This window comes from Mobula birostris, chromosome 4 (genome assembly GCF_030028105.1).
Source record: "Mobula birostris isolate sMobBir1 chromosome 4, sMobBir1.hap1, whole genome shotgun sequence".
NCBI lineage: Eukaryota > Metazoa > Chordata > Chondrichthyes > Myliobatiformes > Myliobatidae > Mobula > Mobula birostris.
This window is the reverse complement of record NC_092373.1, coordinates 108,251,529-108,276,526: the sequence shown is the minus strand read 5'-3', so window position 1 is coordinate 108,276,526 and position 24,998 is coordinate 108,251,529. Positions and strand designations below refer to the sequence as shown.

At 42.2% G+C, this 24,998-nt stretch overlaps 1 protein-coding gene across 1 annotated transcript in view; it reads right to left on the bottom strand.

Annotated features, from left to right (window-relative positions):
- Positions 1-24,998, bottom strand: part of ablim2 (actin binding LIM protein family, member 2) — a 337,989-nt gene that overhangs the window by 78,902 nt on the left and 234,089 nt on the right. Inside the window, exons 9-11 of the mRNA XM_072256986.1 lie at positions 24,786-24,863; positions 21,792-21,938; positions 15,025-15,057 (exon numbers count right to left, since the gene is read on the bottom strand). Coding sequence (XP_072113087.1) covers positions 15,025-15,057; positions 21,792-21,938; positions 24,786-24,863 — 258 coding nt within the window. The remainder of the gene's footprint in view (positions 1-15,024; positions 15,058-21,791; positions 21,939-24,785; positions 24,864-24,998) is intronic.

The following is a 24,998-nucleotide window of genomic DNA, read 5'->3' as shown; positions in this document are numbered from 1 at the left end:
AAGCAGCAGGAGACATCGTTTTGTATAAACCATAAGGAAAGCTGGTGTGAGTACTGAGATTATTTTTCTAAAGTAAGGAACACAAAATGCTGGAGGACCTCAGCAGGTCAGGCAGCATCTATGGAGAGGAATAAAGAGATGATGTTTTGGGCCGAGATCCATTGTCAGGACTGGAAAGGAAGAGGGAAGAAGGCAGAATAAGGTGGTGGTGATGGTGGTGGTGGGGGTGCTGGGGAGGAGAAGCAGCACAAACTGACAGGTGATGTGTGAGACCAGGTGAAGGAGATGGATGAAGGAAAAGGCAGGGAGGTGAGAGGTGGAAAAGGAAAAGGGCTGAAGAATGAACCAATAGGAGAGGAGCGTGGACCATGTGAAAAAAAGGAAAGGTACCAGAGAGAGGTGATATGCGAGTGAGGAGAAGAGAATGGGTAAGAGGGGAGCCGGAATGGTGAATGGAAAAAGAGAGAAGGAGGGGGAGAAATTAACAAGAGTTAGAGAGTTCAGTTTTTATGCCGACAGGGTGGAGGCACCCAAAAGAATATGGGGTGTTGCTCCTTTAACCTAAGAGTGGCCTCAACATAACAGTAGAGGTGGTCTTGGAATGACACGTTAGAATGGGAATAGAAAGTAGGATTAAAATGGCTGGCCACCAGAAATTCCTGCCTGTTGTGGACAGAGAAAATGTGCTCAACAAAGCAGTTCCTCAATCTATGTTGGGTCTTATTGATGTAGTGGTTGCACTGGAAGCACTGGACACAGTAGATGATCCTGAAAGGCTGCAGGTCAAGTGCTGCCTTACCTAGAAGGACTGATATTTTTCTAAAGTTATGACTTCAGGGAAGCTTTCTTCTGCATCCATGTTGTACTCTCCTGATCTAGAAAAAATTCACCCTGACAATGGACTCCAAAAAAATTAGTGCTACATACCAAGCTACCCACTTACAGGTCTCCTCCAATGGCCCATTCATGTTATTGGCATTAATGTTAATAGAATTGTAACGCTCAGGCTCACACAGCTCGTGTTCATCTAGGGGGAAGCAGCCTTCGGCCCCACCAAGCTGGGAAATTATGTTTGTGTGGATGCCGTGAAAGGTACACCCAGTTACAAACCCACAATGCAAAATATCAGACAGTACACCATATGCAATTAAACGATTGAACTTTATGAATCTTAATCTGAATATAGGGTTAGTAATGAAAATTTTTTAAAAGGGCCCAATTCAAGTCAAAAGTTCACGTTGGAGCTCACTCAGTAGTCATTCTTCCGCCATCGGTCTCCTCCGAGCATTGCCGACCTTCAGACCCTCAGATCCCAGTCCACTCTGCCTGGTGGTCTACCAGCTCTCTCCACATGCCATATAACCACATAACCACATAACAATTGCAGCACGGAAGCAGGCCATCTCGGCCTTTCTAATCCATGCCGAACTCTTACTTTCACCTAGTCCCATCAACCTGCACTCAGCCTATAACCTTCCATTCCTTTCCTGTCCATATATCTATCCAATTTAACTTTAAACAACAATATCGAACCTGCCTCAACCACTTCTGCTGGAAGCTCGTTCCACACAGCTACCATTCTCTGAGTAAAGAAGTTCCCCCTCATGTTACCCCTAAACTTTTGTCCTTTAACTCTCAACTCATATCCTCTTGTTCAAATCCCCCCCACTCTCAATGGAAAAAGCCTATCCATGTCAACTCTATCAATCCCCCCCATAATTTTAACTACCTCTATTGGAGAATTGGAGGAGCAAATCTGCAGAGAGATAGCAGGCAACTGCAGGAAACATAAAGTTGTGGTGGTAGGGGATTTTAATTTTCCACATATTGATTGGGACTCCCATACTGTTAGGGGTCTAGATGGTTTAGAGTTTGTAAAATGTGTTCAGGAAAGTTTTCTAAATCAATATATAGAGGGACCAACTAGAGGGGATGCAATATTGGATCTCCTGTTAGGAAACGAGTTAGGACAAGTGACGGAAGTCTGTGTAGGGGAGCACTTTGGTTCCAGTGATCATAACACTATTAGTTCCAACTTGATCATGGACAAGGATAGATCTGGTCCTAGGGTTGAGGTTCTGAACTGGAAGAAGGCCAAATTTGAAGAAATGAGAAAGGATCTAAAAAGCGTGGATTGGGACAGGTTGTTCTCTGGCAAGGATGTGAACGGTAAGTGGGAAGCTTTCAAAGGAGAAATTTTGAGAGTGCAGAGCTTGTATGTTCCTGTCAGGATGTCAGGATTAAAGGCAAAGTGAATAGGAATATGGAATCTTGGTTCTCAAGGGATATTGCAACTCTGATAAAGAAGAAGAGAGAGAGTTGTATGACATATATAGGAAACAGGGAGTAAATAAGGTGCTTGAGGAGTATAAAAAGTGCAAGAAAATATTTAAGAAAGGAATCAGGAGGGCTAAAAGAAGAAATGAGGTTGCCTTGGCAGTCAAAGTGAAGGATAATCCAAAGAGCTTTCACAAGTATATTAAGAGTAAAAGGATTGTAAGGGATAAAATTGGTCCTCTTGAAGATCAGGGTGGTCAGCTATGTGCAGAACCAAAAGAAATGGGGAAGATCTTAAATGGGTTTTTTGCGTCTGTATTTACTAAGGAAACTAGCATGAAGTCTATGGAATTAAGGGAACCAAGTAGTGAGATCATGGAAACTGTACAGATTGAAAAGGAGGAGGTGCTTGCTATCTTGAGGCAAATTAAAGTGGATAAATCCCCAGGACCTGACAGGGTATTCCCTCGGACCTTGAAGGAGACCAGTGTTGAAATTGCAGGGGCCCTGGCAGATATATTTAAAATTTTGGTGTCTACGGGTGAGGTGCCGGAGGATTGGAGAGTGGCTTATGTTGTTCCGTTGTTTAAAAAAGGATCGAAAAGTAACCTGGGAAATTATAGGCCGGTAAGTTTGACGTCGGTAGGGGGTAAGTTATTAGATCGAGTACTAAGAGACAGAATCTACAAGCATTTGGGTAGACAGGGACTTATTAGGGAGAGTCAGCATGGCTTTGTGCGTGGTAGGTCATGTTTGACCAATCTATTGAAGTTTTTCGAGGAGGTTACCAGGAAAGTGGATGAAGGGAAGGCAGTGGATGTTGTCTACATGGACTTCAGTAAGGCCTTTGACAAGGTCCTGCATGGGAGGTTAGTTAGGAAAATTCAGTCGCTAGGTATACATGGAGAGGTGGTAAATTGGATCAGATATTGGCTCAATGGAAGAAGCCAAAGAGTGGTAGTAGAGAATTGCTTCTCAGAGTGGAGGCCTGTGACTAGCGGTGTGCCACAGGGATCAGTGCTGGGTCCATTGTTATTTGTCATTTATATCAATGATCTGGATGATAATGTGATAAATTGGGTCAGCAAATTTGCTGATGATACAAAGATTGGAGGTGTAGTGGACAGTGAGGAAGGTTTTAAGAACCTGCAGAGGGACTTGGACCAGCTGGAAAAATGGGCTGAAAAATGGCAGATGGAGTTTAATACAGACAAGTGTGAGGTATTGCACTTTGGAAGGACAAACCAAGGTAGAACATACAGGGTAAATGGTAAGGCACTGAGGAGTGCAGTAGAACAGAGGGTCCTGGGAATACAGATACAAAATTCCCCAAAAGTGGTGTCACAGGTAGATAGGGTCGTAAAGAGAGCTTTTGGTACATTGGCCTTTATTAATCAAAGTATTGATTATAAGAGCTGGAATGTTATGATGAGGTTGTATAAGGCATTGGTGAAGCCGAATCTGGAGTACTGTGTTCAGTTTTGGTCACCAAATTACAGGAAGGATATTAATAAGGTTGAAAGAGTGCAGAGAAGGTTTACAAGGATGTTGCCGGGACTTGAGAAACTCAGTTACAGAGAAAGGTTGAATAGGTTAGGACTTTATTCCCTGGAGCGTAGAAGAATGAGGGGAGATTTGATAGAGGTATATAAAATTATGATGGGTATAGATAGTGAATGCAAGCAAGCTTTTTTCACTGAGGCAAGGGGAGAAAAAAACAGAGAACATGGGTTAAGGGTGAGGGGGGAAAAGTTTAAAGGGAACATTAGGGGGGCCTTCTTCACACAGAGAGTGGTGGGAGTATGGTATGAGCTGTCAGATGAGGTGGTAAATGCGGGTTCTTTTTTAATATTTAAGAATAAATTGGACAGATACATGGATGGGAGTTGTATGGAGGGATATAGTCCGTGTGCAGGTCAGTGGGACTAGGCAGAAAATAGATCGGCACAGCCAAGAAGGGCCAAAAGGCCTGTTTCTGTGCTGTAGTTTTTGTATGGTTTGTAAGTCCCCCCTCAACCTTCTATGCTCCAAAGAATAAAGACCTAATCTCTTCAACCTTTCTCTGTAACCTAGGAAATGAAACTCAGACAACATTTTAGTAAACCTCCTCTGCACTCTCAATTTTATTGACATATTTCCTATCATTCGGTGACCAGAACTGTACACAATACTCCAAATTTGGCCTTACCAATGCTTTATACAATTTCAACATAACATCCCAACTCCTATACTCAATGCTCTGATTTATAAAGGCCAGCATACCAAAAGCCGTCTTCACCACCCTATCCACGAGATTCCACCTTCTGGGAACTATGCACCATTATTCCTAGTTCCCTCTGTTCTACAGCATTCTTCAATGCCCTACCATTTACCATGTATGTCCTATTTTGCTTAGTCCTACCAAAATGTAATACCTCACACTTATCAGCATTAAACTCCATCTGCCATCTTTCATCCCACTCTTCTAACTGACCTAAATCTCTCTGCAAGCTTTGAAAATTTACTTCATCATCCACAACGCCACCTATCTTAGTATAATCTGCATACTTACTCATCCAATTTACCACCCCATCGTCCAGATCATTAATATATATGACAAATAACATTGGACCCAGTACAGATCCCTGAGGCACACTGCTACACACCATCCTCCAATCTGACACACAGATAGCCACACTACTCTCTGGTGTCTCCCATCCAGCCACTGCTGAATCCATTTTACTACTTCGATATTAATGCCTAATGATTGAACCTTCCTAACTAAACTCTCCGTGTGGAACCTTGTCAAAGGCCTTACTGAAGTCCATATAGACAACATCTACCGCTTTACCCTCGTCAACTTTCTTAGTAACCTCATCAAAAAATTCAATAAGATTTGTAAAACATGACTTTCCACGGACAAATCCATGTTGACTTTTCCTAATCAGACCCTGTCTATCCAGATAATTATATATACCATCTCTAAGAATACTTTCCATCAATTTACCCACCACTGACGTCAAACTCACAGGCCGATAATTGCCAGGGTTACTCTTAGAACCCTTTTTAAACAATGGAACCACATGAGCAATACGCCAATCCTCCGGCACCATCCCGTTTCTAATGACATTTGAAATATTTTTGTCAGAGCCCCTGCTATTTAGACACTAACTTCTCTCAAGGACCTAGGGAATATCTTGTCCAAACCTGGAGACTTATCCGCTTTTATATTCCATAAAAGCGCCAGTACTTCCTCTTCTTTAATTGTCATACTTTCCATAACTACCCTTCTTGTTTCCTTTACCTTACATAATTCAATATCCTTCTCCCTAGTGAATACTGAAGAAAAGAAATTGTTCAAAATCTCCCCCATCTCTTTTGGCTCCGCACATAGCCGTCCACTCTGATTCTCTAAGGGACCAATTTTATCTCTCGGTATCCTTTTGCTATTAATATAACTGTAGAAACCCTTTGGATTTATTTTCACCTTACTTGCCAAAGCAGCCTCGTATCTTCTTTTAGCTTTTCTAATTTCTTTCTTAAGATTTTTTTTACATTCTTTATATTCCTCGAGCACCTCATTAACTCCAAGCTGCCTATATTATTGAAGATCCCTCTCTTTTTCCGAACCAAGTTTCCAATATCCCTTGAAAACCATGGCTCTCTCAAACGTTTAACTTTTCCTTTCAACCTAACAGGAACATAAAGATCCTGTACCCTCAAAACTTCACCTTTAAATGACCTTCATTTCTCTATTACATTCTTCCCATAAAACAAATTGTCCCAATCCACTCCTTCTAAATCCTTTTGCATCTCCTCAAAGTTAGCCTTTCTCCAATCAAAAATCTCAATCCTAGGTCCAGTCCTAACCTTCTCCATAATTACACTGAAACTAATGGTATTGTGATCACTGGACCCGAAGTGCTCCCCAACACATACCTCCGTCACCTGCCCTAACTCATTCCCTAACAGGAGATCCAACACTGCCCCTTCTCTAGTTGATACCTCTATGTATTGCTGCAAAAGACTATGTTGCACACATTTGACAAACTCCAAACCATCCAGCCTTTTTACAGAATGGGCTTCCTAGTCTATATGTGGAAAATTAAAATCTCCCACAATCACAACCTTGTGCTTACTACAAATATGTGCTATCTTCTTACAAATTTGCTCCTCCAGTTCTCAGTCCCCATTAGGTGGCCTATAATACACCCCTATAAGCGTCACAACACCTTTCCTCTTCCTCAATTCCACCCAAATAGCCTCCCTAGACGAGTCCACTAATCTGTCCTGCCAGAGCACCGCTGTTATATATTCTCTGACAAGCAATGTAACACCTCCCCCTCCTATTCTATCACACCTGAAGCAATGAAATCCTGGAATATTTAGTTGCTAATCACACCCCTCCTGCAACCACGTTTCACTAATAGCTACAACATCATATTTCCAGGTATCAATCCATGCTCTAAGCTCATCCACCTTTCTTACAATGCTCCTAGCATTAAAATAGATGCATTTTAGAAACTCTCCACCTCTCACTCTCTGTTTATCCATAATGGAGCAAACAACTTTGTTATCTTTTTCTTCCTTTTCCCCTACATCCTTGGTCTGATTGCTCCTGATCTCTGTCCCCTGCCTATACTGCCACACACACCGCCTACCTGCCTTCTCCATTTGTGAATCAACCTCCCCTCACCTAGTCTCCTTAATTTGATTCCCTCCCCCCAACCATTCTAGGTTAAAGTCTTCCCTCTTCATCTCTCCTCGACAAAACACCGCGAAAAAACATCTTTCCAGATTCACAACACACAGCAACAATCTCTTATTGGCTAACATGCATCCTGTTATCTCCAGCCATAACCCAAACATTGCTGCTACAGAGAAACCGTTACGTCAGCAGTGAACATTACAAAGAAGCCATTACATTAGCAGTGAAACCTTACAGTGCGTTACAGAATTATAAAATACTTCCAGCACAGGAGATCAATTGGTCCATTGAAACGTGCAGCTCCCTGCAAACCAATCCAGTCAGTTCAATTTATTTTACAATTACAACTATTTTGTCTCATTTGTCTCTCCAATCCCATTGAGCAATCTTTGAAGATGTTTCGAGCCTCCTTAAGACAGTGAGTCAGATCATAACATTTTGCACTAAAGTTTTCCCTTTTATTGTTCCTTTGTCTCTGTCTATAAAAACTCTGATCCACCACAAATGGAAACAATTTGCCTAAATTAACTCCATCTAAACCAATCATGTATAAATACCTCTTCCAAATCTCTTCTCAAACTTCTTTACTCCAATTAAAGCAATGTTAGATTTCCAGTCTACCTTTGCAGGTTCAATCCCCGATCTCAGTACCAATCTTTTCTGCAGCCTCTTGACAACATTCACATTCAGAACAAATTCTTGCTTTTCAGTATCTCTTTCCTGTGACATTAGCAACTGTCTATGGCACTACAGTTGGCTTGGGTAGGGTTCTATTGGATTAGACTGTTTAATTGTTATTTTCTTTTTAGTTTAACTCTCCTATGCCTGCTTGTATCTTATAACACAGAAGATGGAATAGTACAGCACAGTACAGGCCCTTCGGCCCACATTGTGCCGACCCTCAAACCCTGCCTCCCATATAACCCCCCACCTTAAATTCCTCCATATACCTATCTAGTAGTCTCTTCAATACCCGAGTTTATGCAATTGTTTAGTGTTCTAGTGGTTGCAGTTCTTTGTATTATCCGGAAACTTCTTGCGTAGTACATTATTAGAATAATGTCTACAAATTGGAATGGAATGTCTGTTGTCTGTGGTATAAGAAGAGCAGGGTACATTGGTTTGCCATCTTTCTTCTTTTCTGCTCTTTGCTCTGTCCTGCTGTCAGTACCAGGCTCTTCCTTTCCAACCTCTTTGTTCTCTTAGTGCTTAACAAAATGGTTGTGATACAACAAGTTTTGTGCCTTATTCTCGACTTCCCAAAGAACTTTGGACCGAAAACTTCAGAACCCAACAACTTAGCATCGTCGGCAAAGACTGTTGCGAAGATTTATGGACTCAGAACAATCTCAGATGAAGTGGGAAACTTCAGCACACAAAATAAAAAGGAAGTAAGAGATTCCTCTATAAATCATCTGAGAAAACCCCCAAGTCCACTTTAAGACACCATCTGGTGGAACTTTAAGAATTAGGAAACTACTATATGTTGCTACTCTAAAAAAAACAAATTTGTAAAATCAGACCAGTGCTGAAATTAATATCGTGCTTAAATTAAATTTGTACAAGCTGGTGGACTACGAAGAATTTTTTTCTGTTGTAATCTAGTGTTTAAAAAACATCTAGGTTGCGATCTAGTGAGGGATTGACTGCAATCTAATATAACCTTGGTTGCAAACCGATAAAATTTCAACTGTAGTCTTATAAAGATTTCAATGCGATCCTACAAAATTTTGGTCGCAATCTAATAATATTTCAAGTTCACTGTCAAAGTGATAAAAAGATACATATAAGTTAAGTGTTACACAAGATTGAATTAAGTCAAAGTCATGAAACCTACTACAGAATCTCCAGTTATGTATGAAAGTTAACTAACCATTTGGGAAAGAAAAGTGAAATGTGTGATAGAAGTATAAAGAAGTCTAGGGAGCAAATTTCTGCACTAACTGAACAAGTAATTGCATCCAATGCTGTAGACCAGCATGAACATGATGTGCTTTATTTGCTCAATTATCTTGAAGGGTCACAAAGCAAATCTAGGCAAGGCACAATTGCAACAAGAAGAAGTAACTTACTGGAATAGAAAATTTCCCAAGGTAAGTGGGAAATCACTGAGGATCTTGCAGAACCTGTTAAGTTAGTAAACACATCTAGATAGACAGTTAGATACTTTATTGATCCCAAACAAAATTACAGTGTCACAGTAGCATGACAAGTGCACAGATATATAAATACTAGAAGAGAAGTAAGAAAAAAATTTAAAAGTTATCTTAAAAATAAGATGTACAAGATTTACAAGTCAAATATTACAAGATTTACAAGTTCACACTGATAAAGACAGTAGTGCAAGAATTACCGTAATATTATAGAGTAATGGTTCACATTCACACTGTCCAGATAAGAATTGATGGTGGTATTGCACAGGGTGTCTGCGACAGCAGGGTGCGGTAAACAGAGCTAAACAGAGCTTAAGCAGAGCTCTGGTAAACAGAGGTTAATAACAGTCTAACAGGAGGGGTCATCACTTCCCTGGCTATAGGTTGACTCATTATAAAGTCTAATGGCCGAGACTGACTTCATATCACGCTCTTTGTAGCAGCGCAGTTGTCCTAATCTATTACTGAAAGTGCTCCTCTGTTCAGCCAAGGTGGCACTTAGAGGGTGAGAAACATTGTCCAGAATTGCCAAGATTTTCTGTAAGGTCCTTTGTTCTACAACAGCCTCCAGTGTGTCCAGTTTGACTCCTATAACCAATCTAATCAGTTTACTGAGCCTGCTGGCACCACCTGTGTTGATATCATTGCCCCAGCACACCACTACATAGAAGATTGTACTGATGACAACAGAATGGTAGAACATGTGAAGGAGAGGCCTGCATACTCCAAAGGACCTCAGTCTCCTCAGGGAGTAGAGGCAACTCTGGCCCCCTTACTTCAATCATTTCTCAGTTTCTGTAACTACAACAGAGCATGCGTCAATTCATATGCTGAAATTACCTGGATAATCTGCTGAAGGGCAGTAAGTGCTCAGATGACCCTGTGACTTTAATGAAGAACAATTGAAAGGTGACATTGCATACTGCACCTGCATTAAGAATCCCTTTACAGATAAACTACTTACCTTGTTTGTCAATGGCAGTCTTAATTCAAGAACATTGAGACCAACAGCATCCTGTTGGTTATCACTCTGCCAAAGATATGATTTTGTACACTGATGGCTCCTCAACTATTGAGAGAGAAATTTGAATGGATGGATGGTGTCAGGAAATGTAGAGGAGGTTTGATCCAAAAGCAGAGTAGCAGCGACAATTTAGCAGTAAACTGCAAAATAACAAGCCACAAAGGATGGGCCACGAAACAAGGGAGTAGAAATACTTAACACAGCAAGATAACTGAATGCTAGGAGCAACTGGTTGAGGCTGCTGGTTCATCTGAGTGAACAAGATTGTGAATGAGAGCTGGTGATGAGTTGGAAATGAGTGGGATGGGATGGCCCTGAGCAGTCCGGATGGGTCCAGTGGAACTTCTCGATGAGCGATGGATCCAAGATGAAACTGGAAGGCACCCAAGATCACTACATCCCATCCATGACGACGTGAATCCATCAACTGGTGAACTGTGTACAGTGGACCACTTTCCACCATCCTTGGTTTCAAAGGTGCAGGCTCAGGTGGTCTATGGATAATGTGGATAATGGGCCCAAGGCAGGACACGTGGAATGTAGGTATGATCCTGACAGCTACTGGTTGGAGGAATTGAACTGGGCACATTGAGGGCAGGCAGCGATGAACTGATATACATCTGCGGGCATGTACATGCAGTTGTCAGATGTGTCAGCCAAAGCAGGCTATAGGGCCTGGTAGTTCTGGCTCTCAAGGTCACAGATGATCAATGTGAGGTTCTGGGAAAATGGAATGATGGGTTAAGGGTTAGTCTCTGTTTCAGCTGAGTCAAACTGTCATGGCAGGGTGTCCATAAGACCATAAGACAAAGGAGCAGAGGTCGGCCATTCAGCCCATCGAGCCTGCTCCGCCATTTCATCATGAGCTGATCCATTCTCCCATTTAGTCCCACTCCCCTGCCTTCACACCATAACCTTTGATGCCCTGGCTACTCAGATACCTATCAATTTCTGCCTTAAGTACACCCAATGACTTGGCCTCCACTGCTGCCCGTGGCAACAAATTCCATAGATTCACCACCCTCTGACTAAAAAAATTTCTTTGCATTTCTGTTCTGAATGGGCGCCCTTCAATCCTTCAGTCATGCCCTCTCGTACTAGACTCCCTCATCATGGGAAACAACTTTGCCACATCCACTCTGTCCATGCCTTTCAACATTCGAAATGTTTCTATGAGGTCTCCCCTCATTCTTCTAAACTCCAAGGAATACAGTCCAAGAGTGGACAAACGTTCCTTATATGCTAACTCTCTGATTCCCGGATCATTCTAGTGAATCTTCTCTGTACCCTCTCCAACGTCAGCACATCCTTTCTTAAATAAGGAGACCAAAACTGCCCACAGTACTCCAAGTGAGGTCTCACCAGCACCTTATAGAGCCTCAACATCACATCCCTGCTCCTATACTTTATTCCTCTAGAGATGAATGCCAACATTGCATTCGCCTTCTTCACTACTGACTCAACCTGGAGGTTAACCTTAAAGGTATCCTGTACAAGGACTCCCAAGTCCCGTTGCATCTCCGAACTTTGAATTCTTTCCCCATTTAAATAATAGTCTGCCCGTTTATTATTTCTGCCGAAGTGCATAACCGTACACTTTCCAACATTGTACTTCATTTGCCACTTCTCTGCCCATTCTTCCAATCTATCCAAGTCTCTCTGCAGACTCTCCGTTTCCTCAGTGTTCACTGTGTTCAGTGTCCTCAATGTCTGCTTCAGTGTTCTTGGGGCTGGGTCAGTAGGAGATGATGAAGCTTAATTACTTGAAGAAAGGAGCCCAGCGAGCCTGACATGGGTTGAGTTGGCAGATCAGGAATAAAGAGAGAAACTCTGAGGTGCAGTAGAAGGATAACAAGCTTACCAGTGGGAAAAAGTTAGGAGGTTACCTTTAGTTAAAAGAAGCATTGGTGAGACCACATCTGTGTTAGTCAACTTATTTAAGGATGGATGTAAATGCATTGTAAACAATCCTACAAAGGTTCACTAGGCTAATGTCTAGAATGAACATTATGAGGAAAGGCTGTACAGGCATAGATCTGCTGGAGTTTACAATAGTAACAATACAATTAAAACATGAGATCCTGATGTGTTAAGGATGTTTTCTGAGTGGAAGAATCTAGAATTAAAGGTCACTATTTAAAAATAAAAGACAGAGATAATGCAAAAATATTTTTTCTCAGTAAATGTGAGGACTTCCCTTCCTCAAAGTGCAGTGGAAGCCGAGCCTTGAAATATTTTTAATGCAGAGGCAAATAGACCAGATATAAGCAAGAGAATGAAAGGAACTGAGGTACAGGAGCCTGAAGACACACACTTAGGCTACGTCCACACTACGCCGGATAATTTTGAAAACGCCAGTTTCGAGTAAAAACGACAGGCGTCCACACTAAGCGTTTTTCAAAATATCTCCGTCCACATTAGGCGGATATTTGGGCGAATCTCCTCCTACTGGGCATGCGCAGGACACAGAAAACAAGCGAAGAGGAAACGATATACTTAGTGCGCGTTTGTCCAGTTACAGAGTAGAAAAACTTTAAAGGAATTGCTCTTGGCTGTCACGCAGGAGGACTTAAAACTAAAAAAAACAAATACTGGAGCGTATGGAGGCAACCAACAGGGAGTTCACGGACAGTATAACCCAGCTGACGACGAACATTGAAAAAGTGACTAACTCTGTTGCATTAATAAAGCACCTTGTTAAATGTATAAAACGTCTGCATCAGCATTATCTTGTATTTCCATACAACGTTACGTTAGGCTGTTACATATCTATTGTCAGAGAAGTACTTGCATAAATAGGTAAACCACCTTCATACAAGCAAGGACAGAAAACAGGGCGAAGTGAGTATACTTATCCACTTCTTCACTTCTTTGTTAAAACAACGAACATCTGTTCCGGCACGTCATGACAGTGTTTTTAAATAGTCAAAAAAGGTCACTTTACAATTTAACTCTCACGCCGTTCACACTGACTGCGCGTTATAACAGCAGTACGGCAGTGCTTGCGCAGTGCCAAGCAGAAACAGAGAAAAGCATTGTTGTTGTGTTGTCACGACAACGTTTTTAAATCTCTCCGGTTATCCCGTACACACTACGCCGGATATTAAGCGTTTTCAGATTTATTCACTCTGGAGAGTGTTTTCGAAAATCTCCGTTTTCAAGGGCTGAAAACGCCGGGTCAGTGTGGACGGGAGGGCAAAACGAAGAGAAAAAGCTTTGTTTTCAAAATTATCTGGCGTAATGTGGACGTACCCTTAGGAACAGTTTCTTCCCTCCCACCACCATCAGGTTTTTAAGGGTACATGAATACTAGTTTGTGATTTCTTTCACATTATTATTTTTCCTTGTAAATGTCTTGTACTGTATTGATGCTACAAAACAACAAATTTCAAGGCATATGTCAGTGATAATAAACTTGATTTTGAACCTGATCTACTTTTCTGTTTAATAAGATCACGATTGATATGACACAGTTTGCCAACACTTCCCTTTCTCTGTTAACACCTTATCTTGCACTCTGTTTATTTTACTGTGTACTATCTGTCTGCACTGTCATAATGAATTATCTGTACGGATGATATGCAAATCATGTTTTTCCTCTACCTCGGTACATGTGACAATAATAAACCAATTTACAAACCAACTTACTAAATTTACAATCAGACATGATCTTATTGAATACCAAAACATTCTTAAGGAGCCGCAAGGCCTTCTCTGATCCTCATTCATATGTTTGTATAACCCAATTAAAATAAACGTTTTAAAACTTTACGTATTTATTTTATTTAGAGATACAGCGTAGAACAGGGCCTGCTGGCCCAACGAGCCACATCACCCAGCAACACACCTATTTAACCTTAGCCTAATCAGAGGAAAATTTACAATTACTGTTTTGTCTATTTTTTGTGCGGGGGAGGGTTTGGAGGTTGATGATAGTGCTGCTGCTCTTTCCTTCCTTGGTTTCATGGCTTTCTGAAGAAGAATTTCAGAGTTGTATACTTTGATAATAAATGAACCTTTGACTAATTAACCTACTAATCAGTATGTCTTTGGAATGTGCAAGGAAATTGGAGCACCCAGAAGAAACCCACACACTTATGGGAAGGAGTACAGACTTCTTGCAGACTGTGTTGGAATGAAACTCCGACCTCCGAGACCCCAAGCCATAATAGTGGCACGCTAACTGCTATGCTACCATGATGCCCAAATATGTACCTATGTATTGATGACCTATTTCTCATATCCACTCTTGAGCCGAGCAATAATCCAACCAGTTACTACTTAGAGCCAAAGAAAAGTTGGTGCCTCATCCCGCTAGCCATGCTTGGGACAAACGCAGTGCTTGTAAAATAACTGACAAAATGAGGCAATGAAACGCAATCCTTTCAATGACATCAGGAATTGCTCAGTGAATATTATTATTTCCTATATATGTGAACTTTGGTCTGTAGTGAGGAATGGATTGCACTGCAACATATTTATGATACTTGCATTTTCCTTTTCTGAAGGATATTGAAGCCTCTGTTCAAAGGAATTTAAACTCAGCTTACATCTTTCTGTGTAAATTCAGCCATAATGACAAAAGATGATATCCTTCAGCAGGTCTTCCCTGTTACATTTAAAAATGCAATAAATGTGAAAATCAAGTGACATTAATTATTCTCCTGGTCTGAGGAGCAACAACTTCAGTGTGAAGTTCTCATGGACTAGGACTGGGTATATCCATGTACCAGTCTATTCTCTAACAATACCAGAGCATTGCTGTTGAAGTCACAATGGCAGAAAAGCAGAGAATATAGATATTTTAATGACTACCTGAAATGTGTCATTTCCAAATGGTGACATTTTTCATAAGCTAAAAAAGAACATAAATAGCAAATTACCTCAGCTTGTGCTGGATAGAGTAGTCGAGGTGGCTATGAAAAGAAAAATACATGTGTCAACTCTTAAAAACTATTACTGGAGATGGAGTAAACAGACATATTGTCAGCAGGAGTGTTACAGCATATAATTGAAATAACTAAACACGCTGCTTTTTGCCAAATCATCAATGAAGTGCAGAAATAGAAAGAACAAAGAAAGTGATTGGTGTAAACTGCTCTCAGATGGAAATAAGAAAAAAATGAACTTAGTTAAAGAACATGGTTTGCTTGCTATGTACCTGAGCAAGAAGCAGATTAATGAAAGGCAATCTCCAGCCCCTGAGGCTGGTGGCAGTGTCAACCGACAGGACAAGGAATCAGGGAATGTTGCTAAACAGTCCACAGACGACCCCATTCAAAGCAAAGGGATGTCCGCAACAAAGTGTTATAGAAGTTGAAATTACAGGGGATGATTTTCGACATATAAAAACAACATCCCAAAGGAAGTAATAAGTCGTGCAAATTTCAATACTTACTGATGGTTGAACTATATGACCAGAGTGAGTAATAAATCTTAACATTTTATCTGATAAATAATATGCATTGTGCAAATGGATGGTATTACATGAAGGAAACATGAAAAGGAAATAACATCTAGGGAGAAATGTACCAGGAAGTACATATCAATAGAAGGGACTGAAGAAAAAATGAGCAAACACCTTAAAGTGTGGATAAAATATGAGTGTTATAGATAAAAAATTGTAGCAAGTACATTTTCCCTAATCCAGTTTCTAGTCTACAAGTTGTGTGGGTACTGAAAACCTGCTGTGATACCTTTCCACCTCTTCAAATAGTCATTTCCTGGAACCTGCAGCTACCACCCAGGACCAGGAAAAGTGCCCTTGGATCTCTGAGCTCACAGAGCTGCTCGTCCCAGCACTCCTTCATGTCACAGTGAGGCAGCTGCCCGTGCCCATTTGCGGTTCTGCACAGCCCTTGGGTGTCAGACACCTGGAAATATCCAACTTAAAAATGAATAGGTTGTGGTTGATACACCAGTAGTGGCTATGTAATTTCCTGTCATTTGCCTCCCTCCCTTCTTAAAGAGTGGAGTAACATTTGTAATTTTCCAGTCCTCGGGACCATTCCAGAATTGAAATATTGTTGCTTATTGCAGAGTCTATGGCTGCAGATTTTAGCTGCAGTAGTTCTCAGTGGCAATATTTGATGAATGCCTTGAGAGGTCCACACAAAAAAACTGTCAAATCTTGAGGCCATCTTCAGACCAGGGCATTGGTGGTAGTGGGGGGGCGGGAACCAAAAGGTGCCATGATATGTCTCCAGCAAGCTGGATTAAAGAGAACACAAAGATAATTTTGCATATATTGAAACAGAGGGAATCCATGCCTGCAGTGAGAGAAGTTGGCGAAGTACTAAACAAGTACCTTCTATTGGTATTGACTAAGCAGAAATACATGGAGAATAGTGTGATCAATGCCAGGGCATTTTGAGATCAAGGAGATGTTGTTGGACCTCCTAAAGCAGGGGTCCCCAACCTTTTTTGCATCGCGGACTGGTTTAATATTGACAATATTCTTGCGGACCGGCGGATCGGGGTGGGGGGGGCAGTGGTCAAGTAGGGTTAAACTCACCTCAACATGTCTTTTACAGTTAAGGTTGCCAACCTTCTCACTCCCAAATAAGGGACAAAATTAGCAGTCAAATCCTGGGACACTTGTGTTTAACCCAAGAAAGATTACAGTGACCACGAAGTCTTGCGCGGGCATCTGTGTGCGCATGCGTGTACATGCCGATTTTTTCCCCCACAAATCTATTTTGGCTTAATCTTCCCGACTATACTGTACATACATTATTTCTACTTTATATAGGCTGTGTATTTATCATTTCATTCCTGCTTTTACTGTATGTTAGTGTTATTTTAGGTTTTATGTGTTATTTGGTATGATTTGGTAGGTTATCTTTTGGGTCTGGGAACGCTCAAAAATGTTTCCCATATAAACTAATGGTAATTGCTTCTTTGCTTTACACCATTTCGGCATGAAAGTTTTCATAGGAACGCTCTACCTTAGCGGGGGAAATACAGGACAAGGGCGGTCCCGTATGGGACAAACCAATTTAGTCCAATATACGGGATGTCCCGGCAAATACGGGACAGTTGGCAACCCTATGTTCAAGTTCAACAGTGCGTGACAGGGAATGAGGAAAGGTGTAGCTGACTCATATCGTTCCCTCGTGGTCCGGTTGCAAATGCTTTGCGGCCTGGTACCGGTCCACGGCCTGGTGGTTGGGGACCGCTGTCCTAAAGAGTACGAAGGTGGGTAAATCCCAAAGGCTTGATGGGACCCGTCCCAGGTTATTGAGTGATGCTAGAGAGGAGATTGCTTAGGCCCTGATGAAGGCCTCTGAATCCTCTCCAGCCACAGAGAAGGTCCTGGAGGACCAGAGAGTAGCCAATGCTGCTCCTCAGTTCAAGAAAGGCAACGGGGCAATCCTGGAAATTATTAGCCAGCAGACCCCACACCAGTAATAGGGAAGCCACTGGAGAGGATTCCTAGGGACAAGATGTACTCAGACTTAGAAGAACAGGGCCTAACTAGGGACAGTCCGCATGGTCCCATAAGCTCGACTGAGCCCTACAAGGAGTCTACCGACATGAACCAGTAGTTTGAATTCAAAATTGGCTTGCCCACAGATGACTGAGGTTAAGAGGCGGAAGGATGCCATCCCAGCTGAAAGCCTATGATTCGTGGTGTTCCACAGTGCTCAGTGCCAGGATGTCTGCAGTTTGTGATATGAATAAATGATATGGACAAAGATGGTGACAGGCGGGCTACTAAGTTTGCAGACTGTGTCAAGGGATGCAGCAGGATATTGATCAGTTATAGTTATGCATGGAATCCAATCTGGGCAAGTTTAAGGTGTGGCACCTTAAGAGGTCACACATAAGGGGAAAGTATACAATCAATGGTGTCCCTAACAACATTGACATACAGAGCAATCCAAAGCCCATGTCCCCTGAAAGTAGCAATGCAAGTGGTCATGAAGGGAAGCAACATGCCCACCTTCATCGACTGTGCACAAATCCTACTGATGGTTATTCGCAGGGCAAACTGTTTAATTAATCGCTGGTTCCTGCTTGACCAGAAATGCAACTTCATGAAGGACAGTTTACCACAAGTAAGTGAAACACTCTGGTTTCCTCAGCTGAGCAAGACTAGGGAAGACAATCCACTACTATTGGGGACACATTAGGGCTTCTGGACTCAGTGATGATCTCAGCTTCCTTCAGCTTCCACAAATGCTGCCAAACGTCTTCCACCTCTGCAGGGGCCAGTCACCATGACCTTTCTCTGAACGGGGTGTCCTCGGTCACCTGGATGGTGTGACGAGTGCTCTTGAAACAACCCACATCAAACTCGTCAGTAGAAAAGACACCTTTCAGTTTCAACATCTTCTCTATCAACCTCTTCTTCCTACCCGCAGGAACCGGGGAGTCCCCGAAGCTGAACGACTCAGCAGTCAACTTTCCCCTTTTCGAAGAGAGTTTCTCCCCGGCTTGTCTCACTGTCACTTGGAAGAGATGCGCCAGGGGCAATCCCCCTCTTGAAGATGACCTCCCTCTTTGTGGTGTTCCTGACAATCACTGCCATCCTGTTCACCTGTACAACAGAGGGCTTCTGCAGTTCAGGCCTCACCAGTACCCCAGCAGGTAAACCCGATTCCTCTTTGTGGTCTTCCGGAGCTTCCACCAAGAGGGCCTCAGCCTCAGGCACTCCAGAAATTTGGGGCTTCCCATCATTCTTGCTACTTCCCCAGGCTGTAACACAATTGTTTTTGACTGGGCGAACCACACAGTCCCTCGTCTAAGCTCAATGTCCGGCCCAGTGTGCCTACGCACTTCCTCAAAAGCAGCTCAAAACACTGGGTGAACCAACAATGTTTTCAGAAAGCTCTCTTCAGCTCTCTCCTTGCAGGATCCCATTAGCCTCCTCATAATAGGAGTGCTTGTCCCCACAGGAATTGAAACTCCGCCCTTCTCAACGCAGTCCGGACAATCTGATGCCAATGTATCAAGGACCTCAGCCACTTCCCCATCTGCCTCTGAAAACTCCAGTTTCACTGACAAATAACCACCATACAGATAATCACCCACACTAAGGCCCAAATCTTTAGTGCACTGAGTGGTAAATGCATCAAATACTGGTTGTAAAACATATGGTATAGCAAAGTGACCTGCGAGTCTGTGTCAAGTATGGTTCTAGCATAAATATCCTCTATCTGTAGCGATACACTGGAGCTTAGCCCCACTAAGCCTTCAGGAATAGGGTTTTTTGCTTTAAGGTATTCCTTGATATATTGCTGGGAATGTCCCCCCCGCCCCCCAAGACACCAAGCCGTTTCCTCACTGGGTCTCTTCAAAGTTTCTCGATGTCTCTCTCTCTCTGCTTAAGTAAATGGGGGCTCACTCTCCAAAGGGTTTCCCATCGTTCACACTCCCGCCTGAAGGGTTCCTCTTCACCACAGTTATAAAAGACAATACCGGCCACAACCCTTCTCATGGGGCCCTGGCCACTAGCAGCCCTTTGTGTAGTCCGTCCGTTTAGGGGGTCCGCCTTCCTATCAACTCCTTCGTACGGGGGGGGGGGCATACCCGCTGATAACAACCGGGACATCTCAGTTCTCAACTCTGCCACAATCTCCTTTACCACTCCCCTGGGTGGGCTATCCGTGGTCACTTCAACACAGGGGGCTACTACCGATGATTGTACCCTGCTGACGGAGATCCCCACCCCCCCGCCCGTGCCTCCGACGCATTCTCCTTTCATACTTCTCTGATCAGCTCAACCAATGAAGGAGGGGGGCATGTCTTATGAGGAAGTTGGAGACCCCAAGCAATCAGGTTCTGGGACTGGACACCTTTCGCTATTTGGTCCATTCTTAACTGATCCACCTCAGCTGACCGAATGGCCTCTCTATGCCATAAGCAATTCAGCTCCCTCTTTAGCCAGAAAATGTAGGCAGAAAGCTTCTCCCCTTTCTCCTGACACATTATAAAACCCTGTCATGAGTTCCATTGGGCTTCCTGTCACGCCAAACACCCTTACTAGCACTTGCATGTAGGCTGCAAAGGTGGCAAAAGGGTTCTGTGTCACTACGTCAGCAGCCCAGACTCTCAAATCCTCAACCAATCGTTGTCTTTTTATGTCATCAGAGCACTGCCACTCATCTAACAACTGAGATGCCTGCTCCGCCCAAGTCTCATACTCGTCTTCCCAATTGGGGGTGGGCTTCACCCCAGAGAATACTCTCAGTTTTTGATAGCTAGGACCCTCTGCCTGGGCACTGGGCCATTTATTCACCAGGGCTGATACCAACTCAGAAGTCCCACTCTTCATTGGGGGACTCATTAGACACTCCAAATCAGACTACTCCTTCCCCTTGCTCTGCAGAATTGAGAATAACCTGCGTTTGAAGACTCCGCCTCCAACTACGGGAGACTCAGCTTGCGATTTGGCCTGCTCTCTTACACTCTCCTCCTCCCGGAAAGTATGGACAGCCCATGGCCCCCTCTCTCCCAGGGCTCCAACAGTACCAGGCACTGCCATTACATACAGTCTGAACTAAAACAAAGTCTTTGCCCACCATTTTATCAAATGTCCGCCCCACAATCGTAACATTGCCTCAACAGTACTTAAAAGTCGAATTAACAATTCATCAGGGATATGAATGTCTACCCCACTCAACATGCACGCATTCATTACCAGTAACACCATGGATTCACACCACCACTAAACCCCTGCAGCATCCATAACCATGTACCATAATCATTTTACTGCACAATAGTTTAGCACAGACTTAAACACACAACCCACTGGATCAATGCTCAGGGCAACCACACAGCATCCAATTAAAGCGATCCTGGACGCTACCCCCACAATGAAACGCTCTGGTTTCCTCGGCTGCATAAGACTAGGGAAGACAATCTCCAGCCCCACCAAACGTGTGAGTCTGAGGCATAAGCCCACCCCAAAACCCCATTTGTGTGATGCTGTGTAATTCGTTACCCTGTTACAAATGAGTGCCACGAAATAACAGACAGCACATCGCACACAATTAAAAGATTTAGCTTTATAATTCTTAGCTTGACTAAAGGGTTAGTCAGGAAAAGAACAAAAAAAGGGCCCAGTTTCATGAAACAGACTAATGTGCACAAGTTGGAGCTCACAGTTTCCGTAGGTCACCAATGCTCAATCGATCTCACCCCAGGATTCGTTGAATCACATCCCGCTCTGGGTCGAATCCTACGACGTCTTCTCTCTTCATCTCTCCTGAACCAAAAAAAACTCCAAGCCCAACCTTAGTGTCCCTCACCAGAGAAACTTCCCCTTGAATTTGACCATCCTAATTGGATGGCAGACATTTCTCCTCATTGCTTACTTTCAACAGTAACCCAAACATAAGCTGAAACAGGCAGCTCGCACAGAACAGCACAAAATGACATACCTACAGCATAACAGTAAAAAATATGAACCACGGCATTACATAAGGGTCATCATCCAGTACCACAAATTTCCACTCCAACATTTTAAAAAAGAGAGACTTTAAGGAAGGTCATCAGACTGATCATTATTCCTATTAAGATCTTTTGATTACAATCATTTTATTTAGCTTTTTATAAGGTAAACATAAGGATCATCTTATATAATGTAAGGTATCGAGATTTTGAAAATTGCATTGAACTTCTTTAATTGAGAATTATACTGTACCTCCCCCATTCTATGCCTGTCAATAGCAGAGTAATTGATATATGGTGCATAGGAGATCATGTCAGGTCGATCAATATTGTAAATGGCCTTAACTTTGGGAAGAGCTGCCAAATCCTTGTAGTCAAGAACTTCATCATCCAGCTTGGCCTAAGAAAGGAAGGACAATACAAGGAAGCAAGAGACAATTAGCGGGATGCAAAGAAACTGGAACAGCTAAAGTTAGCAGACAACTATTTCTAATAGTGGAGTATTCATGCCCCCGTAAAGACAACGGTTAACTTATTCAAGATAATTTACTTAACACTAAGAAAACAGACTTATGAAAGGAATTGTTCTGCATTATGTTGCAGAATGCGTATTCAACATATATGAGGAAAGATAGTTTTCAAAAAGTGAAATGGTTATCCATTGACATATTCTAAGCCCTCTTGCACGACTCTCTCCACCACAACCCCACCACTTTGCAGGATGTGAAGCTGATGCAGATCTGAGCCCTGATCACCAACTTGTCTTAGTTTTAACAAAGACACTAGGTAATTAGGCAATTTTTATAGGCATCCGTTAGTCTCGGGAGACCATGGATTTGCGCCTTGGAAGGTTTCCAGGCCGCAGGCCTGGGCAAGGTTGTATGGAAGACCGGCAGTTGCCCATGCTGCAAGTCTCTCTCTACGCCACCGATGTTGTCCAAGGGAAGGGCACTAGGGCCGATACAGCTTGGCATCGGTGTCGTCGCAGAGCAATGTGGGGTTAAGTGCCTTGCTCAAGGATACACACGCTGCCTCAGCCAAGGCTCGAACTAGCGACCTTCAGATCACTAGACGAACGCCATAACCACTTGGCCATGCGCCAACACGTGGCAATTTAACCATTACATTAACTGTTATGTTGTTGAAGTTGTAAACATCTGACATAACAATCATTTTAAAATATGGCCAGTTTTCCCGTACCTTACCAACTACTAAACACGAACAATTCTGACCGCATGACATTGGAGTCCAATGAATCTTGTTTATCTATTTTATCATCTTCGCCCATCACTCCCAACACCCACTAACCCTATAATCTCTCCTCTACTTTGGAACTCCAAAACATTCCTGATAGTGCTTGTTTTTTTAATTCATCAGGGTTTCCCTGCGAATGCCAGCATTTATTGTCCTTGCCTAATTACCCAAGAGAAGATTGACCCAACTTTTTGAACCATGGCTGTTCTTCTGCTGAAGGTACTGTCAGAGTGTTGTGGATTAGAGACTGAGTGATGAAGGATTAGCAATGTATTTTCAAGTCAAACGTGTGATTTTATACAGAGTCTGCAGACAGTCACATTGTTGTGTATCTGCTGCTCTTACATTTTAGTGGTAGAGATTGCCAATGTGGTGGTACTGTCAAAATACCTACGGATGTAACTGCAGTGCATTTTGTAGACGGTACATGTGCATTGTTCAAAGAGAAAATGAGAAAGTGAAAGCTTAGGGTGGTGGTTGGGTGTCAGTCAAGCAGGGTCGTTTTGACTTAAGAGGATTTTGAGCTTCTGGTGAGTTGCTGGAGCTAAACATCCAGCAGGTGTTGGATATTCCATCACATTCTTGATTTGTATATTGGTAGATAGTATAAAAACTTTAGAGTGCCAGGACGTGGGGCAGTTTTCACAAAATACCAAGCCTCCAATGTACTCTAATACCCATAATATTTATCTGGTTGGTCCAGTTGAGTTTCGATGGTACCTTCAGGGTGATGATGCCGGCGACCATGACAACGGTAATGCTATTGAATGTTAAAGGTAGTGAGTTAGATTTTCTCTTGTTGGAGACATTCATTGCTGGGCAATTCTGTAGTGAAATTATTACTTGCCATTTATTAGCCCATGCCTAAATGTTGTCTTGATCCTGCAGCATCGAGACATGGAAATCTGAGTACTTGTGAATGAAATTGAACATTGTGCAGTCATCAGCAAACATTTCATTTCTGATGTTATAGCGGATGGAAGGTCACTGATGAGACAGCTGAAGATGACTAAAGAGGAGGTAAATATTTCACAGTATTTTATTTTAACTAAATAAATGTTTGAATTGCATGGAAGATTTATGGACCACATGCTGCTAAATAGGACTAATATAGATACAAGCTTAATGGTTGGCATAAACATAGGACCAAATTTGTGGCAGCTATCTTCTCATTGGGTTAATTAAGTTGGTCTGCAGTGGATAAAGGGGTATTCTCTCTTTCTCTTGAAACTCAAAAAAAAATCCAGTATGTTGAAATACAATGTGTGGTTATATTATTATGTAATTAAACATTATTCAAGATATCCTCATAAGTTTATTCTGGACCACCAGTTATTAGTTGTTCTTGTTCAGTAATATCTGCATATTAAGTCAAGATAATTTTTGCTATGCTCCTGAGAATCACTTAAATTTACTATAACAAATTGCAGAAAAAAATAATTTCAATACTTAGAAGCCCTGAAATTACATTTTGTGACTTTAGTAAACAAAGCTCAACATTTGACATCTGTTTTCCATCATCAAAACGGTTAGTAATAAATAGTGTACTTAGCTTCTACTGAACAAAATTATACAAGACAGGAATTAGTTAACTCAAAAATGGAGCATGGAGTGTGGAACACTTATTTTCATTCTTTACTACCACCTCCACACTACACCATTCTTCAAAACTACATTATTTGCAAGCTTCTTTGATCTCACATCAGTGCTGTTCCTTGGCTTACCTCATTAGGAAGTGTGCCTGATCCTCACAATATTATTCATTCAATATTTAAAGAATAAATCAAACAGAAACCAACATTAACTCCCATGTTGCTTTTTACCTCACATATTTGACTCAAATTCAGATGTCTGCTAAACTCATATGATGATCGTATATATACTCAGTTTATTTCCTTCCTCTTCCCTACCTATTCATAGCATTCATTGCAGTCAGTGTTTACACCACAAACATTGACGAATTCTAAATATTGAAAATACTGAATAAACTTACATATATTATACGGCTTGGGGATCCTGAAGTACTTGAGGCTGGTACAGATGTGATGCTCTCAGAAGATGCACGAGTAACCTAAGGGCAAAACAACGTATCAGCAGTTATCAATATTAGAAGATACATCCATACCTTAACGTATATGATTACAGTCTAAGAATAAGGAACAAACCACGTAAGACAGATATGAATAGAATTTTGTTTGTGAAGATG